This window comes from Pantherophis guttatus, chromosome 5 (genome assembly GCF_059756535.1).
Source record: "Pantherophis guttatus breed Tessera chromosome 5, ASM5975653v1, whole genome shotgun sequence".
Classification (NCBI taxonomy): Eukaryota; Metazoa; Chordata; class Lepidosauria; order Squamata; family Colubridae; genus Pantherophis; species Pantherophis guttatus.
This window is the reverse complement of record NC_142067.1, coordinates 90607747-90629541: the sequence shown is the minus strand read 5'-3', so window position 1 is coordinate 90629541 and position 21795 is coordinate 90607747. Positions and strand designations below refer to the sequence as shown.

The window sequence follows — 21795 nt, the reverse complement described above, 5'->3', positions numbered from 1 at the left end:
CGCTTCTATTAGTTTAAAGGAGTTCAGCAAGTTTAGGGACAAAAATAAAGCAATTAAAGCATATTTTCTTATTTTCTAATCAAGTTCATTCAAAGATATAAAATCAACCCATAAAGCAACAAATCAACCACCCCCATCCCCCTGAACTATGTTCTAGTTTTGGTGAGGAACAGGAAAGAAAAGTCAAATTGGTAGTTGCAACACTCTTGATTGAAGCCCTGGCTCCTTTGTACGTGCGAAGTGGCAGTTCCATCCTCATTTTTTGTGATCCTTATTGCAAAGTGTTGAAACATTGATTGCTGAATCGTGTTAGGTTGATCTGCATGACTAGCTTATCCCAGCACGACTATAGGACACTGACCATTTGTCCAGGCACATATTGTCCCCTCTCTCTCCCATTCCAACAGAAAGGAAACCTGTACCTGCCTTTCCATATTTTGTGTAAAAATGTTTTCTATTTTGCACTCGTTCAAGCAGAGCTACCCAGTTCACCTCTTTCACTTCTGCTCATCTGAATTCAAGTTCAGTTCAGCTTCTAAAACCAAAGACTTAACATTGCTAGTCTTTTTTTCCCTCAAATGATTTGCTAAAAAAGGTAAGAACATAAAAACAATGGAAGTTAATTTCTGCAGAGGCAGAGAGATTGGTAGAAATATATAGGAATGGTCATTCGTGTTTCATTTCTGCCTAAATCTAGCTTTCCATTCTTATGCATTTCTGTCATAACTTTGCCAACTGTGAATGTGTATATTCTCCAGCAAGCAACACTTCAACAACAAGGAAACGTCCTTGTTTCCAATGTAAATTTACTAGAAATAGTACTAAATCCTTCTATATAGTTCTGTAACTGAAGAAAGTAGCATGAAAACGTTTTTTTAATTACTTTATTTAATGTACTTGGTACTATTTAAAAATCATAAAGCAAAATTTTATTTATTAATACTGCACAGGTGGATAAAAATGGCAATTACTTTACTTTAAAATACTTTAAAGTAAAATACTACTTTAAAATTATAACCATGCAAATTGATATTAATATATTAATATTATTTGAATCCCATTCTAAGTGATATGCATTCAATTAAATTGTAGATAAGAACTGATGAAAAAAAAACATTATGAACATTTTACCAGTTTATGGCACAACTATCAGTTGGTGATAACAGTTTACTTTTTTAAGAATGAAAGTTTGAAGAATATGTAAATAATACTTGGTAATTGAAACTCTTTAACTTTCCATTTCCTTCTTCTCCCTGCTTCTCACATCCCCTTTTGAACCAAGCAACTATTGTGTTTTGCTATTTTCTGCATTTTACCATTCAGCTTGCTTTGCTGATATTTACAATATGGTGCATTTTCTGCTTGCATATATGGGATATACTTCTCACCAACACCCATTTTTACCAATGTTTGGGAGGGAAAGCTTTATTTTGAAAATTTGGCATATCATAAAGCATTATGATTCTTCCTGATTTTTAAGAGAATAAGTATAGGACAAATTACAACAGAAAACTTGCACCGATGATGTTGGGGAGTGAAACATCTGCAAACAACTAAGACAGCACTCCATATTTCACAGTCCAATCCTGAGCTACAAATAATCTCTTCTATTAGAAAAGCATTCTCATCATTATTTCCCTTTTTAAATTCAGAAGTGTAATATTTGAACCTCCAGTCTATACTGTGTAACATGCCCTTGACCAGATAGCTGCAAGGCAATAGTTTCTGACTCCTTTGTTTGCTCTTACATTCCTTAAGTTTGGCTTTTAATTTAGTAACAAACCCTGAAAGACAAATGTTTTCACTTTCTTTTTGGCCTTACTATTACCGCTTATTTGCACAGATTACAAAAGAGTAATTGCCAATTATTAAGTGACAAGCTAGATAGCCTCTTTTATAAAAGATAAAAGTCTTCCTACGAGAATATGCTTACTGTCTGCTCATCAGTTTTGCTATCTTAATATAAAGTCTGGTCAGAAAGAAGAGAAAGATTACCAGATTAAGACCTAAAATGTTCTGGCTGTGTCCTCTTTCACGTTGCACAGAGGCACTAAATGCATATAGTTTGCAACTATTGGATTTGGTGCACACTTCCACTGTTGCCTTGTGAAACATCTTACATTTTAAAAAATGTTTCCTTCCTTTTTTCCTCCCTCTCCCAGAAATTAGGATGTCTTGAGAGAAAAAAGATTTCTAACCAAGTTTATGAATGCCTCTGAGTTTCACATGGTTGCAGAAGAGAAGACAATAGGGGCTTGTAAAACAAAATTCATGTTGAAGTTGGTGGGTATATCAACTTATTCAAGGGAATATATTGAAGGTTTATCTTTAATGTGTTTGGGTGTTTGTGTACAGTATATTTTATGGAATATGCATTTCAAAGTTATGTTTTCATTCACTAGTGTGTATTTCTATGAAAAGAATGTTGTGTTGGAAAAAAAGATTGAGTGCTTTAAGTGAATAAGTACAGGATAAATTTAGGTCTTCTGGGTACAAATTCTTTTGCCTGTCATTAGGGTGAATTATATGCCTTTTGGTTTTAGCAAAAAGCTTTGCTAAGACCATTTGGTAAAATATATATGATTGGAAATTGTGATGATACCCCCAGTACTGTCTCAATACTTTTTTAAAAAACTGTTATCTCCAAAAGATAGAAAGGTTCTATGGAATAAATGCATGACAAACAAGCAATCTTTTTTTTTTTTATTGAAAACGTTTTTCAAATACAGATTTTTCCCCCTTTTTTCCCCCCTCCACCCTAACCCCCCTCCCCCTCCCCTCCCCCCATGGCTTCTCCAAAATAAAATCCAAATTGATATCAGATTATATAATACTTTACCATCCTTTTACACCACCCCTATATGCTAACCATTTCTTTCTAACATTATTATTATATCCCCCCTATACTATACATTTCAAAGCAACCTTCAGCTATAAAATTATATAATAAATCCTAATTTGGCATTTATTCAACTCATAATCTACCCATTTCCTCCACCCCCATACATATATCTCTTAATTCAAATCTTTTACGTATATTAATATCTGAACATAACATCCCTTTTCCTAAACTAAACAATCAGTAACCTAACCTATCTCCACCCATTCTCCTACAGGTCTACCATACATAATATTTTTAATATCTTTGTTCTTCTGCCCACACCACACCACTAAAAGATATTTCCATATATAAATAAAATCCTCAAATGACTTTAAATTTATAATCCTTATAGTATCTTCTGTAATGTCTTTCAACTGGATTATTAATTCCATCACCCATGTTAGGGTAACATCAAGTTCTGCTTCCAACAGTATATTCAGTATCTTCAATTACCATCTGCCCCCATCAATAATAAGTGTTTTCGTATATAAAAAACCACCTGAGTGACTTTATATTTATATTCCATGTAGTATCTTCTGTACTGTCTTTTATCTAGATTATTAATTCCAACCACCACGTTAGGGTAACAACCAGATCTTCTGCATGCCCCAATCCCGTAGTTCTCTTGCCTTATAACTCAACATATACGTAATCCATTTTTCAAAGAGTCCAAAATAGAAAGTTCCAATCCGCTCAATCAGAGGCCATCTTCCACATCCCAAAAGCACCAGCACTGCAGAGATCTGTTATTCTTCTCAAAATAGTATAAGTCAGTAATTTGCCTCAGTTATATTTTCATGTATCAGCCTTCTATAAATCCTGCTTATTATATTTAATCGTCTCTTAACTGGCATTAGTCTGTTGGCTAAAAAAAAAGAAAAAGAATTTTTTTTTTAGTTTAAATTTTTTTAGTTTTGTAGAACCTGCTTCTTCTTTTCTTAACTTGTTGTGGTTTAGATCTCCATCCTGGTTGCCTTTCTAGGACTTGTATATCAGCTGATTGAATTCCATGCTGGTCTGTAACTTGATAAGACATCAAATCGAAATCCAAAGCTGCCTCTCTTATATTTATAGGTGATCCAGCTATAGCCTCTGAAGGAGAATCCAAAAGCGGCTCGTCCAAAAGGGCCTCTGTAACTTGTTGTTTTTCCATTACCTCCATCTCCATCTGCTTAGCCTGAGTTTCAATCTCTTGTTCATTTTGCTTTTCTTTATCCCCCTCCTGTGTTCCTAACACTGATGGCATACGTGGAGATGTTGGATCCATTTTAAAAACCTTGTAGTAAAATTCTTCCGCTTTTTCAACAGTATTTAGTTGATATCTTTCTCCTTGATATCTCAATATTATACCAACTGGAGCATCCCACCTAAATGGGATGTTTTGTTTCTTTAGCTCAGTCACCAAAAATCCAAAGTCCTTTCTATCTTTTAACATCTTGGACGGCAGCTCTTTATATATCCAAATCTTCCTTCCATTCATTTCTAGAGTGGAGTTAAAAGACTTTTGCACAATATCATTTCTTATTCCTTTATCAGTAAAGTAAATCACCACATCTCTAGGCAACTGCCTTTGCTTTGCCACCCAAGAATTTACTCTGTAGGCCTTATCAATCTTACAGGATACCTCTTCAGGACTAACCTTTAAAATCACAGCCAGAACTTCAGCAGACATCTTTCTCAAGTCATCTCTGTTATTTTCCTGTATTCCCCTCATTCTGACCGCAAATTCCATGGATCTGTATTGCATCATTGTGACTTCATTTTCAATCCTTTGTTTTATATTATCTGCATTGTAAGTCTTGTGATCAGCTTCCTTTATTTTAGACTTTACTTCTGAGCTATTTTCTTGAATATTTATCAAATCATTTTCAATTCTTTGTATTTTATTATCCAGATTATGAATCTTATAATCAGCTTCCTTCATTTTAGACTCTATTTCTAAGTTGATATCTTTATCCATCTTTATAATTATTTCTGAAAAGCTTTTCAAAGCTGTTACAATATATCGTTTCAGGTTATCATACTTTTGTTGTACCAACTCTTTAATTTCCTGTCTGAATTTTTCAAGATTCTGGTTCACAATCTCATCATGTCTTGCCATCTCCTCCAAAACAAATTCCTTTAGGTCTTTAAAGCCATTCTTCCGCATCTGCAAGCTCAAAACTTGTTCATGTGATTTGTAAATGGGGGAGCTCCCCCCCAGCTTGGTTGTCTGGCTTTGTCAGTTTTAACGCCATCGTGCCACACAAACAAACTCTTTTTAAAGAAAAAGACTTCTCTCCAAACAATATCAATATCAAGTCTCTAAGAAGGAAGAAGCATGAAATAGGAATTTTTCTCTTCAGTTCTAGCCAGCGCTATTGTTTCAGATACTTTGTAATGTATTAAACTATTCAAATGGAAGGACTTTCGCTTTCAGCTTTCTTCTCAAGCCTCAGCCAGTCGCCATTTTAAACTTTCTTGCTTCGCTTTTAAAATTACTCATAGGGTTGTTAGAAATACTTGCAATTTAGAGTCCCAGATCCGGGTTTCATCCTGTTTGTTCAGACAATCTGTTAGTTTTCGTTGATTGGGTTGGTCCCATCGCCTGGCTCTGCGAAACGCAGAGTTCCCCTGAAGCCCGGAGCAGCAGCGAGCTGGATAGGGAGCCACATTCTGCTTCCTCCCCAAGAGTAAAAAAAAACTCTGGGGAGTTCGCAGAGGGCTCTAGCTGTTCTCGCCGGCTCTCGCTCACGTCTCCTCAAGGAGACGGAGTTTTTCGAGCCATCTCTCAGCTGTAGAGACGGCTCTTACGGGCGACGAGGCTGGCGGTCCCAAAAGACCGTCTGGCAGCGACGGAAGCCAAACCGGAAGCCACAAACAAGCAATCTTAATTGAAAAAAAATTATCAAATTGAAGACGTTCATAATGTTAATTGAATTTCTCAGTTTTAAAGTTAATTTTCATTTAATATAATTTTTGTGTAGTTTATATTAATTTGAATGGATGTTAGCATCTTCCTTGTCACACCAACAGAATGGAAATGTCCCACAGCATGGCTGGAGCCATGGTTTCCAAATGATGTTGTAGTAAGAGAGCTGTTGTGGGACAGGAGTAAGAGTTCTGCGATGCTTGTCCACAGCTTCATCTATTTTCTTAAGAATTTCCTGAAAGAGTGGTTCAGTGGTCTCTGATAAAGGCATGGCTTCTGATGGATCTCTTGAGAGATCAAAGAGCAAAGGAGGAACGTGATGGATGACACCTTCTCCAGAACATGGACAGAGTCCTTTTCCATAACAACCACCTGCATCTTCAGTGGAAAATATTGGTGTCACATAATGAGCCTTCCATAAAGCACCACCTGGTAGAAACAAAACATAAAACAAACAATATCAAAATATTTACAAAGATGGGATATGAATAATATATAGATTTATTTTCATTTTGGAAATCAAACAAAAAATTCTTGGCAGCACCAAAAAATGTTCATCCCTGCTCATACTGTGTATACCCAATGCAAAAGCTCTTTAACCAGGATACAAATGTGATTTATATTTTGTATTAAGCCTCAACATGGTTTGTCTCTTGTATGAAGACTGTCACTGTCATGTATAAACGATGGCTTCTTCAGCAAATTATAGTCAAAGAAGTCTGAACCTATCTACAAAATAATTATTTCACATTGGTTTTGATCATGTACAAAACCATGTACAAAGTAGTATTACGTTATTTACGCATTAGCCTTAGGTATTACTTTACAGGATAAATAATTACCAGTGTATTTGTTCCCTCCTATTTCCCAGTGTTCTTATTTTACCCACAATTCTGATTGCATTCACCCCACCCTCTTCCCAAATTTAATAAAGTAATTGTAGATACTTATGGTCTTTTATGGTTATTGCTGCATTAGTGACTAAATAAATAATTCACTGGTGATATGTGTGTATGTAATTTTGAAGGGATATTTTCAAATGCAGGAGAACTCTTTTAACTCACTGTCTTTTTGATGCCACCGCACTGCATGTAAATAACTTCCACAGTAATGAAACAGGAATTCATGTTCCGAGTGTTTGATTTTTTGTTGCAATAAAGGTAGAAGATTTCTTCCATCAATTATTCTACAGTGATACAGGAAATAGTAGTCAACTAAAAGTAAGTAAATTAGATCCTATATTCAGGCTGATACAACCAAATCTATGTTAATAACATGCTGAAAGATATTTTTTTCTGCATGTTGTTAATATACATATTTGCTGGGTGGACCATATATATCTTATATTTTTAAAAAATATATTAAAAAACAATATTTTAAAAAATAAACTGAATAGAATATTTCTAAAAATGCAAAGAATTTTTAGAGAAAAGTATAATTTTCATACTGTTTGCCACTTAAACAATACTATAAATTAGTGTTTCTAAATCTTGGCAACTTCAAAATACATGGAATTCAACTTCCAGAATTCTCCAGACAGCTTTCTGGTTAGAGATTTCTGGGAATTGAAGTCAACATATTTTAAAGTTCCTAAGGTTGAGAAATATTGCTTTAAATGTATTATGCAGTAGACAAAACTGTGTTTCAGTGTTCAGCAAGGAAACAAAAGATTAATTAAAATATATAAAGAATTAAACATTTCCAAAGATGACAAAATGATATGGATACAAAAAAACAAACAAACAAACAAAAAAAACCCAAACAGCTTTACAGCATCACCAGTATTATAAAGAAACTGCAGAAAATGCTTTCAGCACATATACAATCACAGTCCATGTAATACTCATAATCCTAGATGATGTATTAGATATACTGGAGATTATGTTAAGCAATTTCAATAAATTGCAAAGAGCAATTTCTTTAAAGGAGTACTTTAGGAATTATATCTGGGAACTGCTGATTAATACATACTGATTTCAAAAAAAGGATAGAAGAAACAAGATACTGTTGTATATTTTAATAGAGAAACTATTGGATCTCTGTTGAATCACTTATGAATAATTTAAATATAGGTACAGTAAGAATTCAGGTTCTATACCTGTCTTGGGGCACATCTTTTCCAGCCAAATGAATCACTGTGGGAAAAATATCCATGAGGCTTGTTGGTTCATCAAGAACAATATTTGCCGGCAACATTCCTGGCCATCGAACTATGCCCGGAACACGGATACCTCCTTCCCAGCCTCCCATGCCTTTGCCCCCTGTGTTATGGACACAAGATAATTGCAGATATTAGCAGAAACAGACAGGTATGCTAAACTGGCTTATAATGTTATATTATATATATTTACAGAGACTAACGTTTGATTCTCATTTTGAAGATAAAGCGTTGGAACAATTGCTTGAAAAGAATCAGCCTGTCCAAATTTCTTCAAACTTACAAAGATTACTAATAGCCACAGATTGAAAGAATGAAATTGAAACTTTTGTAAATGATTAATATGGCAACTTAAACATTCACAGCTCTCATGAACTGAAGCGTCTGAAAATCAATGGAAACAAATTAGTATACTTTCAAATTTTTTACTTTAGTCAACAAGATTAAAATAGAAAATACAAAAGAATAAATATTTTTTAACTTTTTTATTTTCTATTTTAATAATTTTGAATAAAATAATTTGGAAAGCTCAGCTTCATCCCTTTTAGTTATAATCTGAATCACTTTTTATTCCTATATTTTAAACATTCATGCTTATAATATCTATTGTGCTGCAAGTCAGCAGGTATTGTTCACATATATAATTCACCCTACCATTTATTTCTTGAGATATCAATCTACAGAGGCTATCAATGAAAAAATAAATGTGCACTTCAACATCACTGGGTATGCTTATGTACTGATCCTGGAATATAGGCAGAAGAAGAATAACCTCCAAAATTCTAGTTAGGCAGACAGACAATCTTACTGCCTTATTCACCTTTATAGATGCCGTTCCAACCCCCAACCTGTATTGTTCCATCTTGATCTTCTAAGTGGCCTCCATGGTCTGAAGCAAAATAGACAAAGGTGCTATTTCGCAAGCCTTCCTTGTCAATAGCATTAAGAATCTGACCTGCATGTGGAGGGGTGGGGGGGAGGGAGAGAGAGAAAGATCCACCTTATACAGAATTATAAAGATGAATTCAAAGAATAACAAAAGTAATATTTTAATTATTCATGGTGCTCACCATACTTCCCTTTACAAAGACATTGTTTCCTCAAAACAATCCTGTGAATTTGCCATCCCTAACTTAGATCCCAAACCTTATTTGTGAATTCATGAAACCCTTTCCTTTTTCTGAAGCTAACAAGATCTATCAAATGCTGCTCCTGAACAACAGGACCCTTAGATCACTTTGATACAACACAGGTGATAGTCAGTGCAAAGAGAAATTATCCTGCAATCAGAAAATTCTCCCCTGTGTGAAACTGCCTTCTGACAACACAACCATGCTAGTAAGCCTTCAAGATGGCAAACAGATGTCAATCTTCAAGAATGGGAATCTAACAGTCAGAAATCTATTGATTCTAAAATATGGGTATAAAAAGTCTAGGAATGAAATGCTGTATATATAAAATTTTAAAAATGCATATATGTTAAAAGTTAATTAAAGTGAGGGGTCATTCAGGGGCCCTGGGGCTTTGTGCTCCTCTGTAAACCCCAAATAAAACAGCAAAATCATGTTTTCAAATCTTTCTGGAAGGCCAGGAGAGTGGGGGCTCGCCTGATCTCTGTGTATGAGGGAGAATATTCCAAAGGGCAGGGACAACGCCAGAGAAGACTCTCTTCCTGGGCCCCACCAGCTGGAATATAATCTGCAGAGAGCTACTGAGTTCCTAGTTGGAGATACATTGCTAGGTTTGCATGAAGTCTGACAGTCCACTTTGAAAGTGTTCCTAATCACTCAACTCTTCTCTAAGGTCATGAGTGACAAAGCCTAATAAAATTTTATACCCCTCAAGGTTGTGTTGGATAGTGTTATAATGAAGATGTGGGTGGGCCAATACTTTAATAAAATTACAGGAGCAATTGCTCCTTAATTTAGCCTGTCAAGTTTGTGCCCTGCTTAGATGCAAATGGAGATCCAGCTTGAGGAAGTTCACAGTTCATTTAACCTCAGTAAAACATTGCAGAAATTTTGGCTATATATTTCGAAGATGTCTCTTAGACTAAATTCAGGCTACATACAATATACACAGAGTATGTGTGTTGGTTGGTTATTCATTAGATGTGCACAGCAGAACAGATGAGCCAGTCTGTATCGCAATAGCAGCATTCTCCTTCGTTTTTCCCACCATGTATATGTATACATCCAAACTAAACTGTTGTTTCTCTGTGTCACATATGTGGATATATGCATAATTTTGCATTTATTTATTTATTTTGTCATGTTTATGTACTGTATATTGGAGGTGGTGACCCTTTGAGAGCTGTATGCAACAAAATTTCATTTTAATGTATGCCAATCAGTGTACATTCAAATGACAATAAAGTTATTCTAGTCTAAGTCTAAGTCTTGTATGTGGTACCATTAAGGAAACTTTCTATCCTGCCTACAACCCTAAGACAACTCCCTATTTCATTAGAAAAGTAACACACTGAAGGATTGAGATAGGACATCATAACACACACAACTACATCTTAAAAATCAAATATATAAAATAACATTCCCAATTCCCAAACACTTCAAATTGTTTCTGTTTTCTTCTAACTGGTTAGAAATAATTAAGAATTCTAGACAATATTGCTGTTCAAAACAGGAAATGAAGAGTAGACAATTATATAATCATAGATTAACCATATTTTAATCCTTCTTGAGAATGGTAGAGAATTATAGAATGCTTCTATAACAGAAGCAACTCACCTACTAACCAGTCCAATTCTTCTACATAGTCTCCATACATTCCATGTTTGCTCTTTCCCACAAATTTTTCAGTTGTAAACAGAGGTGTATGGACATGCAGAAATGAAACAAACAGGAGAAAGGGCTTGTGTTTCTTGCTAAAACAAATAAAAGGATCATATTTAGGTTCCATTTAGCAAATTTCAATACAGGTAGTCCTTGACTTACAACAATTGCGCCCAAAATTTATGTTGCTAAGTGACATAGTTAAGTGAGTTTTGCCCCATTTTACAACCTTTCCTGCCACCGTTGTTAAATGAATCACTGCAATTGCTAAGTTAGTAACATGATTGTTAAGTGAATCTGGCATCCCCATCAAATTCTCTTGTCAGAAGGCCACAAAAGGGGATCACATGATCCCAGGACATTGCAACCATCATAAGAACTAGCTGCCAAGCATCTGAATTTTGATCACATGATGATGGGGATGCTGCAACGGTTGTGTGAAAAACACTCATTAAGTCACTTTTTTCAATTCTGTTGTAACTTTGAACTATCATTAAATGAACCATGGTAAGTAGAGAACTACCTGTACTTTTGGCATTTGATATTTAGATAGATCTATTTATTACCTTTGAATAAAAGAAAGTGCTTCATTTAGTAAAATAAAAGTTGTTCTTCCCAGTTTCATAGGTTGTTCAGTGATGTTATAGTTGCGCATCAAGATACAGTTCCAGTATTTCACAAAGCCATAGCAGGAGTACCATGAAGCAAAAAACAGGAAATTAAACAAAGCAAGGAAGATGACCACTTTCCAAGGAATGGACACCAACCCAGTAATTTTTCCAATAAGAAATGTGAGTACTGCAAAAGTAATGACTTGAGTATAGAACCATAGTTTAGCTTGAAAGGCTCTATCCAGTTGTGGAGGTTTGTTATCCTGACAATTGTTGAAAAGTGTGAAGGGCATGCCATAAAAATAATCAAAGCCATGATTCAAAGGATGGTGGCAATAATCATTGATAGTATCACAGTTTACACCTTGATGCCATTTCCCTGAAAATCAAAAGGGAAAGTATTACTTAGTCTGAATTATTCTTTGGGATAATCTCAGTACTCAGTAAATACAGTACTCCAAAAAATATTCCCCATCTCCATTTAAATCTAAATTTAAAAAGACAGAAACTGCTCTTGAAGAATGGTCTCACTACATTGTTTCTCTACTATTCTTTAACAATAATTTAAACCTACTATGTTACCTTCCTACAAAGAAAGTATATTTGTATTGGAAATTATCAGGGGAAACTTGATGATCTTGTTCCATGATACAACTGAGAGTGAATTCTTGCAGTGTCCACTTCTAAAGGATACACTCTTTTTTATGGAGATTAAAGAATATAAGGTCAAAACAGATAAGACTTGAGAAGATATTATATATTTCAAGGAGTTCTATGATAAATATTATATTTAGGTAATGCTAAATCTGATGATTTTAGGTTTAGTTCCAAACATAAATCAATTACCAGGCAGCTTTTTTTTAATTTCCCAGAATTATGTTAGCATTCAGTGAAGTTTCTTACAAAATATCTCATATTACTATGCCACCAGAAGAAAATACATAAATTATCCTTGCAGATTTGTGCATTAATCAATTTATTTGGATTGTATATGGTATGGACGGTATACCATCCATACACATCTATTTTTAACATCTAATAAGAACTTTTTTGAAATGTATAAGAAACTACCTCTTGGTGTCCCTGTCTCTTTTTTCCCTCTCTTTTTGTTGAATCATGACCATGCCTACATGAGTGAGTAAATTGTAGAATTTATCCATGTTAATGCTCACAATGCTCATAGCCATACATGTGAAACTTGACACTGTCTTGCCTCTAGGCTTATCACCAGTTGTTAATGTATTACTCTGGTGCAGGCTGAGGAAACTATGTATATTTTGCCTTGTCCTAACATAGATAATTAAGAGGGTTGGGAAGCTATTAAGCTTTTATCTATCTTGTGGTTTACCCAGCAATGTCTTGTTGACCTTGATGGGAAGCAGAAGGGCCATTAATTTTATCTAGCAGTTTTTTCTATGTTCTTATTTAAATATGGCTATGTACATCTTATTATTTATAGCGAGCAAGAAGGTTGGCCTTGACATAAATATTCAAGAATCGTTAGCTAGGCAAAAAACAAACCAGCAAAAAAACAAACAAACCAACAACTTGAGAAATGAGATAATATTTGGAAATGACCCAGGCAGTCAACCTCCTTAATTCATTAGAGGATAAGCAGATGGTTGAGGTACAGCACAATGAGACTTGAAAGATTTGGTTATTATAACCCATATCAGTAATTTTAGCTGATATCATCTCATTCTACTTTAATTAAAATGCTTGCTGATGAGGAAAAATATTGTCGTCTAATCACTGTACCAGTTTACAAATAAAAAATCAACACAATAGCACTTCCAAGAGGCAAGGTATTGCCCAAAAGAAAATAATTATTTTCCCCAAATCTTGTTATTATTTAACATATGGCATATCATACATGAACTAGCAATATAAAATTATTAGATTAATTAATCTAATCTAATCAATTAGATTAGTAAATCCTGTAACAATACAGCAATCCTATTTGAAAGTATCACAATAAAACATTTGCCAATCTCGTGTGGGTATTATTAATTCTCAAACCTCATAACATACATACTGACAATAGGGAAATAGAACTCTTAATGAACAGCAGCAACTATATCTAGAACAGGGGTCAAACTGGGGGTCAGTGGGCCAGATGCATCACGCATAGGCCATGCCTACCCCGGCTCCGTAAAGACAAAAAATGTCATGATATGTCATGTGACGTCATGTGTCACAATCGAGTTTGACATCCGTGATCTAGAAGCAGTTAGTACAACAGCCAGAGCTCACTTTGCATTTATGTCTTTATATTTTTAGGCCTAAGAAACAAATAAAACAATGCTTCCTCATGCTGTTATATCATTTCAAAATACATCTAGAATTAGGTGTCAGAACATCCAGAGTAAAGAGAATTCAGAAAAATTTCTATTATCCGAAAAAAGAATGCTATTGGACCAGACCCAATATATTTGATCTAAGATGTCTCTATTTTGTAGGTGAGAATGACCAAAAAAAAAAAGGTGAAGAAATATTTACACTTCCTGATATAGTAATGGTTCATTTGATGCACAAATTCTGCTTCTAAGGTTTAGTATTTATTTTATTTTATTTATTTTATTTTATTTATTTTATTTTATTTATTTTAAAATTAATTAATTTTATTAATTTAACCCAAATCTTCAATATAGATTTGTTTCTCACTGTTCCTCATTCTCATCAACTTTAAAACGTGTGGACTTCAACTTACAGAATTCCTCAGCCAGCACTGATGAGATCGACTGATCGAGAAACACTCATATAGAGGCTTTATAATAACTTTTTACAAACCTATAAGGCCTGTGGCATAGCCTTGCTGTTGTAGCATCTTGGCAAAAGTTGTCTCATTGACCGGAAGTCCTCCTGAGCCAGCATTCCACTGCAAAGCTCGATAGGTATTTCTTGAAGCCATGCCTGCAAAGACAAGTTTATTTTACCTGTAATCTGTAACAAACGGTATTGTCATTTCCTAATTGGAAATATATCCAATTCTACAAATTGATTGAGTGAATGTAGTCATGTAACTCCCTGTTTACTCAGGACCTTTGCATATATTATACTAAGTAATAAGCACCAGCTCAAAGTACACCAAGATGGGAAAACATGAGAGATGATTTGCCCTTCAAAATAAAAGGGAAATATTTAATGTTTTCATGACACTTTATTGACTTCAGGAAGGTATTAAAGCAAAACAGTAAAACAGTAAATTTGTATCAGATTTATCAGACAAATGGATAAGTACAATATTTGCATTGGTTTTTGCTTTATATCTGTGATGTGTCATAGTTTGTATGGGGAAAACACATTCTGCAACATTTGCAAATTATTACAAGTGTCCAGATCGAACACAAAACTCAGACTACAAAATCAATAGACCAATCTTCTCTGTGCTGGAATCTTTCAGTTTAATTAGGATAATGACTCCCAAAGTTCTGAACCAAAATGACCAGCCCCAAGCTAATGCCCAGGCTAGTTTAGAAGTTGGGGAATTATAATCCTGCTTGCTTCTGGTGAACACTGATGGAGATGTTCTTGGAAGTAAGGCTAGATAAAAGTACTTCAAGAAGATAAAAGCCTGATTTCTAACACCACAGTTAAAAGGGACATATTTAAATCCAAACCCCAGTATAGGAATCTTGAAAGGCTGTCCAAGTTTCATTCTGATCTTATTTTATACTAAACAAGGGAAAGCTCAGATTATTTTGAGTTTCTGTCTCATGTTTGGCTTTGATCTCTGGACTGTGTAATCACTTGTTCAAGTCCTTCCTTAAGTCCTTCATAACTTTCGTCAGGCTGTCTCTAAATGTCTTTACAAGAAATGAGAAGAAGAAATAATAATCAGAAGTGTAAGCTAGCTGGCACCCATTCATTACGATCATATTTCCACCATAATCCAATTATTTGGGCAAGACAAGTGTCAGCTGAATCTGAGAATGAGAGAAAGATCCTGTATTTCCACTCTCAACATTCCTCCCCCCTCCCCCGATCTATCCAGAAAAATAAAATATATTGACTGCTGTAAAACAGAAGCAAAAATTCATTTACTGCCCATCTGATATCAAAATGATTAGTGACAAAAGCAGATATTAATTTTGTAAAGCTTCCATTCCTTATATTAGTTTTTTTCCATTAATGAGCTACAGATGTCTACAAAATGCCAATGATTGCAAATGTAATATACATATGTAATACGTAGCATAGTGGTAGACTATGGCACTGTGTATCCTAGACTATGAATGGCCATGGATTGTCTTATCATTTGCAATTGGTGGTGGTTTGTTGCTTGAACTAATGTACATTTGACCTTAACAATAATTGAGAATTGAAGATCAGCATCCCCAAGGAGCATGTAAAAGACGGTCAAAGGAATACATGTCACAGAACTAAAACATGCAAAAACTGTACTATATTACAAGGACATTAATGAACATTACAGGATGTTCTTCCTTGTGGGTGTTCCCAATATTGATAGCAATAGCACTTAAGACTTATATACCACTTCACAGTACCTTACAGCCCTCTCGAACAGTTTATAGAATCATCACATTGCCCCAATAATCTGAGTCCTCATTTTGCTGACCTTGGAAGGCTGGAAGGCTGAAATCAGGTTTGAGCTGGTCGGAATTGAACCCCTGGCAGTCACCAGAATTAGCCTGCAATACTGCATTCTAACCACTGTGCCACCACAGTTCTGTTATCTTAGTTTTGGTGGCATCAAATACGTTTCCTCTTTCCAAGTTGTTTTGCTAGGTTGTTGTTGTTATGTTATGGTAGTCCCATTCCTTAAATCCTTTATATCACGTGTGGTTTATGTGATTTCATTCATCCAACTCTATGATCAAAAAAACCCTCTACCTGATCTGATGGGGTATCTGCCAGTCAGAAAAGCCGCTCTACTTGGGGTACAAACTGAGGCTGCTGCAATATGCTGAGTAAATTTCACGCCTTCCTTAGCTAATTGGTCAATGTTAGGGGTCCTACAATAAAAATATAAAAAGTTAATATAAGTAGGTAGATAAAAAGGAACTAGTCATAGAAAAAGAACTGAAAAATGTAAAACAATTTAGCAATAGCCAAAGTGATTTGTCTGGTATGTTTGTACTTCCAACAACATATAGAGATGCTCTAGCTGAAGAGTCTGCTAGGTTGGAAGTTGTGTCTATGTGTGGTTGTGTTCACTGATTGCTACTCAAAATATCTATACTTCTGCTATCTATGCATCGAATGTATATCCTTTGGGAAGGAAGAGTCTGTAAGATATAGCATGTATTTAGCGTGCTATATTTGTGGAGTACAAAGTCTATGGCGGAAGAAGTGTGCTGCCATTGGAAAATTCTCCACATGGCAGCATCCAGCTGAATCACCATCCACAGCTCTAAAGGCTGTGGAAAAATGTACTGGGAAAGGCAGTTGGTTGGAAAGATTCAGAGTATGTTATTTTTTAAAGGAATTAAGGCAAATTACATCAGCATATCAAGGACAATGAAGGAGAAAAACTGCAAAAAAAGAATGGAAAAATGATTTTCCACTTTGATGACTCTGCCTTACATTGCTTTTAGCTCCCACCATTCAAGGAAGTTTTTTGGCAGGAGCACATAAAAAGGGCCTGAAACTGTTTTGTTTGATTTCTGTACTAAAAATACAGATTAAAAACTCATGTTTTTCTTACATTTCTTAAAGACAATGTTTCAAGGGAGATTTAAAAGACTGGGTTGCATGTCTTGCTAAACCACAGTATTGTTTTTGACTCCATGTGATATATAAGCATATAATGGCTTAGTATCTCAGAATCAGGCTGGCTCCATGAGTCAGAGATTAACGTGTATAAACTAGCATATTGTATAAAAATAGACATCTACTTGAAATCTTTAAATTGGCTGAAATTTACAGTAATTACTTTACATTATTTTCTGAAAATTATTCATAAAAATCCTAAACTATGAAAAAGGATTAATTTCAGCAAAACAAAATATAAACTAGAAATAAATGCATAGGTTGAGAAGGTTGAAGCCATGTTCCCTATCTTGCTGCTCTCTGGATTCCATAATTCCCATGTTCTCATTTACAATTATGGAAATTGAAATCAAACATATTTAAATAGGGAAATTTGGGAAATCTGTAGGTTCTGTGGCTCTATGCATAACAAAACTTAAAGTGTGACAGCTGGGGTACACCAAGGCAATATGTAGCAGATTAAATAATCATACATGTAGCTATTTAAGCATAATGCTTAGTGATAGACATAAATAAGACTTAATGCAGTAGATTAAGTAAATCAAATGAAGTTAAATGAAACATCTGGATAGATTCACCAAAGTTATATGCATGTGTTTACTTATTTGTGAAATGTATATGGCCACTGTACTCACGGGCATCTTACAATAAAGCACATTGCCAAACTGCTTAACCAGCTTTAAAGCAATATAAAAGTAATCTGTGGATACTTTACTTGATAGTAATGTTACCATAACAGCCTATATCTCCAATTCCAAGATCATCAGCCAGCATCAGAATAATATTTGGCTTAGAATCAAGAGCTGCGTCCATTCTACAGATATGAAGCAATATAAGAAAAGCCAACAGGGTCATCAAGTAGATTCTGAAATCAAAATTAAAGAAAGCAAATAATATTCGTAAAAAGATGTAAAGTAGACCACACACAAACATCCTAGAGAATTTCAAGATTCAATAACAGATGAAAAATATGGATCCTCCCATTTGCAGATAAGATTTTGTTAAAAAAAACATATATCTCTTTGAAATATTTTGCATATACAGTAAGATGTCCATATTTGGAATCAAATTATACAAATTATACAAATTAATTAATCAAATTCAAATTAATCAAACTGTAACACTTTTACAATAGCCTTTTAGTAACATGAACCTCTGTTAAACAAGCAAGGTGCATATATTTGTTCAATCTAACTAATTTTGTCTCCCTGATATTTCTTTATTTGGTCAGACTGATAGCAGTAGCAATCGTCCATAGATTTATATATCACTTCATAGTGCTTTACAGCCCTCTCTAAGTGGTTTACAGTCAGGGTATTGCTCCTAACAATCTGGGCCCTCATTTGATGTTTTCTTTCTTTCATTCTCCGCCTCATTTTATTTCTCCTTTAGGTCTTTTTATCCAAAGCCTGACTAGGAAAAAATCGTGTAGATGAACTTGGGAGAGTGGGGGGGAAATGCTCAAAACTTCTTTATTGCTACATATACCGGGGCTGCAAATAAAAGCAGGGGACTGGGAAAAATAATCGTATTTAATCCTTTCCAGATACTTGTTTTTGTTTGTTTTTTCAAGTAGAATCAGCAGCCATTTTAAACTAAGAGTTACAAAACTTTTTATTAATAAAAAAAAACCCCAACTATTTAAAATGTTGGAAACAAGAGATTTGTGTTAGTGAATTTCCAGTGAGAGCTTTTTTAGATTAGAAGAGGGAAAGAAGGAAAGAGAGACGAAAGGAATTCAGGGAATGTTTTTTTCTGTCGCTAATCCAGCACGTTACGAAACAATTGGGTAAACTTTTGCAGCAAGAGATTATTATGTTAAAAGCTGCCTATTGAAACAAAAGAGTAAAAAGAGATGTGTACACAGAAAGAATCACCAGCTGTCACGATCTGAGGAAGCTTGGAATAAAGCCCACCTTTTAGACAGAAATAAGAGCCCCACCAGAGGCTCAGCAATCCCCATATTCAAAGCCCGCTCCTCCGCGGAAGAAAACCAGCACTCGCTTCAGAATCTGAGCAAATTTGCCAAGGATTTAAACTCTAGGTAGGAAGTTTAGAGTTAATTAAGAGACCGAGAGAAAACTTCACTCTTAAGCAAAAGCGTAGACATGGCTCTTTTCACTGACTAACCTGAAGGGAAACAGTAATAAGGATATAATAAATAATACTGTAATACGATATACTGGTATACTAGAATTAGTAGAAACTTGTTATTCTGTAACCATTAGGTTCCTGTAATATATATATAGCCTTTGTATTTGTATAACACACATATATTGTACCTTTATATCTGTAACACAAATATGCCTTAGTATTTGTATCATATATATTATGCCTTTATATTTGTATCTCCTGTAACAAACATATTCTGTTATTAGGCATCTGTAATGTATCTGATATTTGTCAAACATATGTTCCTGTCATTTGATCTGAACCCATATCAATCTTATTCCTGTTTTTCTGGTGCCATCTAAGAGCATGGTACCTATCTCAGGTGGAACTGCAGACATCATCCCGGAGATAATTTACACTTTAGCCCTAACTTACACCTTTGATCTGTTCCCTGCAGCACAGAGGGCCAAATGAGCAATTGGGAGAACAAAGGAATGCTCAAGGAAGAGATAATGCTAATTGGAAGGCTTCTATTCCTTTGGAGGGCAACAAGGAATTCACAAACCGAAACTAGGAGGCCAGAATTGGGTATTAAGCTGATACCTCTGAGGGTATAAAAAGGATGCCATACCTTCCCCAAGGTGTGGCTATCTCCTCACATGCATTGTATCTGTATGTTCTGGATATAGTCCCACCCAGTATTTTGTTTTTGGCCATAGATAAAATCTGCTTCTTTTTGCAAGCCTCATCTTGAGTCTCTCTCTTTGGCATTCTAGTGACTCAAGTATATTTTGGGATCTTATAAACCCATAACAATATCCAGTAAAATACAGTATTTTAGCGAACTCTCGCTAAAATACCACCAGATTTCTCATAGTAGTATTGACCTATGCCATAAATTAAAAGCCATATGCCATACATTTTGCTTGGATGAGGGTCCCCTTATTTTCTTTGTAATACCTGCATTAAAAGGATTGACATGAATTTCAGATTGTCCGTTGGCAGTAAAGACTGCCATACCCAGAGTAGGCTGAAGAACCACACTAGATTGGGAGGTTAGCGATGTAATTTTAAATTGTATGGGTGTAGGTATGTGATGACTTCTATAATTTTCAGTATACTTTCTGTTCACGGAAAGGTACTTGATTAAAACTGTTATAGAATTACTTCTGTCTTGATGGTTTTCTCCTGTGTCTGTGTTTTAAGTTAGTGGTGCCTATATATAGGAAGATTTGAGAACCACCACCTGTGAGTAGATACTTGCTTGCTTGCTTACTTACTGTACTATTGAATGTTCTTGCTATTTCCTCTGTCCTGTAAGAGGTATTTGACTCTGATCTCTTAAAAACCATTTTCTGTTTTGGTAGCAAATCTGCGCCATCTTGTGGTCTGCTGGAATTCTTATATTTACTTTAATGTATTTGGTTGGATCTTGTTTCTGTTTCCATATATATATATAATAGTGATGGGTTTCAAATTTTTTTACTACCGGTTCTGTGGGTGTGGTTTGGTGGGCGTGGCAGGGGAAGGATACTGTAAAATCTCCATTCCCATCCCACTCCAGGGGAAGGATACTGTAAAATCTCCATTCCCTCCTCAATCCAGGGGAAGGTTATTGCAAAATCTCTCAATCAGCTGGGACTTGGGAGGCAGAGAATAGATGGGGGTGGGGCCAGTTAGTATTTTTACTACCGGTCCTCCAAACTTCAAATTTTTTATATATATACATATGCATATGCATATGCATATACATATACATATACATATACATATACATATACATATTTATATATATATAACGGTAAAGGTAAAGGTTCCCCTCGCACATATGTCATTCCCGACTCTAGGGGGCGGTGCTCATCTCCATTTCAAAGCCGAAGAGCCAGCACCGTCCAAAGACATTTCTGTGGTCATGTGGCCGGCATGACTAAATGCCAAAGCCACATGGAATGCCGTTACGTTCCCACCAAAGGTGGTCCCTATTTTTCTACTTGCATTTTTTATGTGCTTTCGAACTGCTAGGTTGGCAGAAGCTGGGACAAGTAATGGGAGCTTAACCCGTTATGTGGCACTAGGGATTCAAACTGTTGAACTGCCACTAAGATACACACGTGGTTGGAAAAAATAAAGAGACATATTGACTTTAAACCAGAGATATTTTTATTAGGGATTATACCGGAGACATATAATAAAGAACTGCAATACTTAATTATGAATCTCTTGACAGCAGCTAGAATTGTATTTGCTAAAAATTGGAAAGGAGAAAAGTTACCTAATGATGAAGAAATTATTAAGAAAATGATGGGAATGTGCTGAAATGAGTAAATTGACATTTGAAATAAGAGAGCAGGAAGATAGACAATATTATCTGATATGGGATTTATTTTATCAATGGATAGAGAATAAAAATTGGAAATAATTATGATATAAATGGATGTTGAAAGTTTTGGAAATAAGCTAGCATGTTTAGTGATAAATTGAAGAGAAGAGAAGCACAAAAATGCCACCAACTGATACACTGTCTATAATTGTATGGAATGATAATGTTTTTATGTTTTGTTTTGTTTGTGTTTTTGAAAATAAAAAAAAATTCTAAA

At 35.0% G+C, this 21795-nt stretch overlaps 1 protein-coding gene across 1 annotated transcript; it reads right to left on the bottom strand.

Annotated features, from left to right (window-relative positions):
* Positions 1-3814: 3814 nt before the first annotated feature.
* On the bottom strand, positions 3815-19121 carry LOC117673805 (arylsulfatase H-like). The gene is made up of 10 exons (XM_034431441.3): positions 19003-19121; positions 17802-17951; positions 16208-16329; positions 14144-14266; positions 11309-11732; positions 10698-10834; positions 8771-8905; positions 7891-8053; positions 6857-6978; positions 3815-6221 (listed from the first exon to the last, which is right to left on the bottom strand). Exons 1-10 carry the CDS (start codon positions 19047-19049, stop codon positions 5854-5856), a joined length of 1791 nt encoding a protein of 596 aa, XP_034287332.1. The 5' UTR covers positions 19050-19121; the 3' UTR covers positions 3815-5853.
* Positions 19122-21795: the final 2674 nt, after the last annotated feature.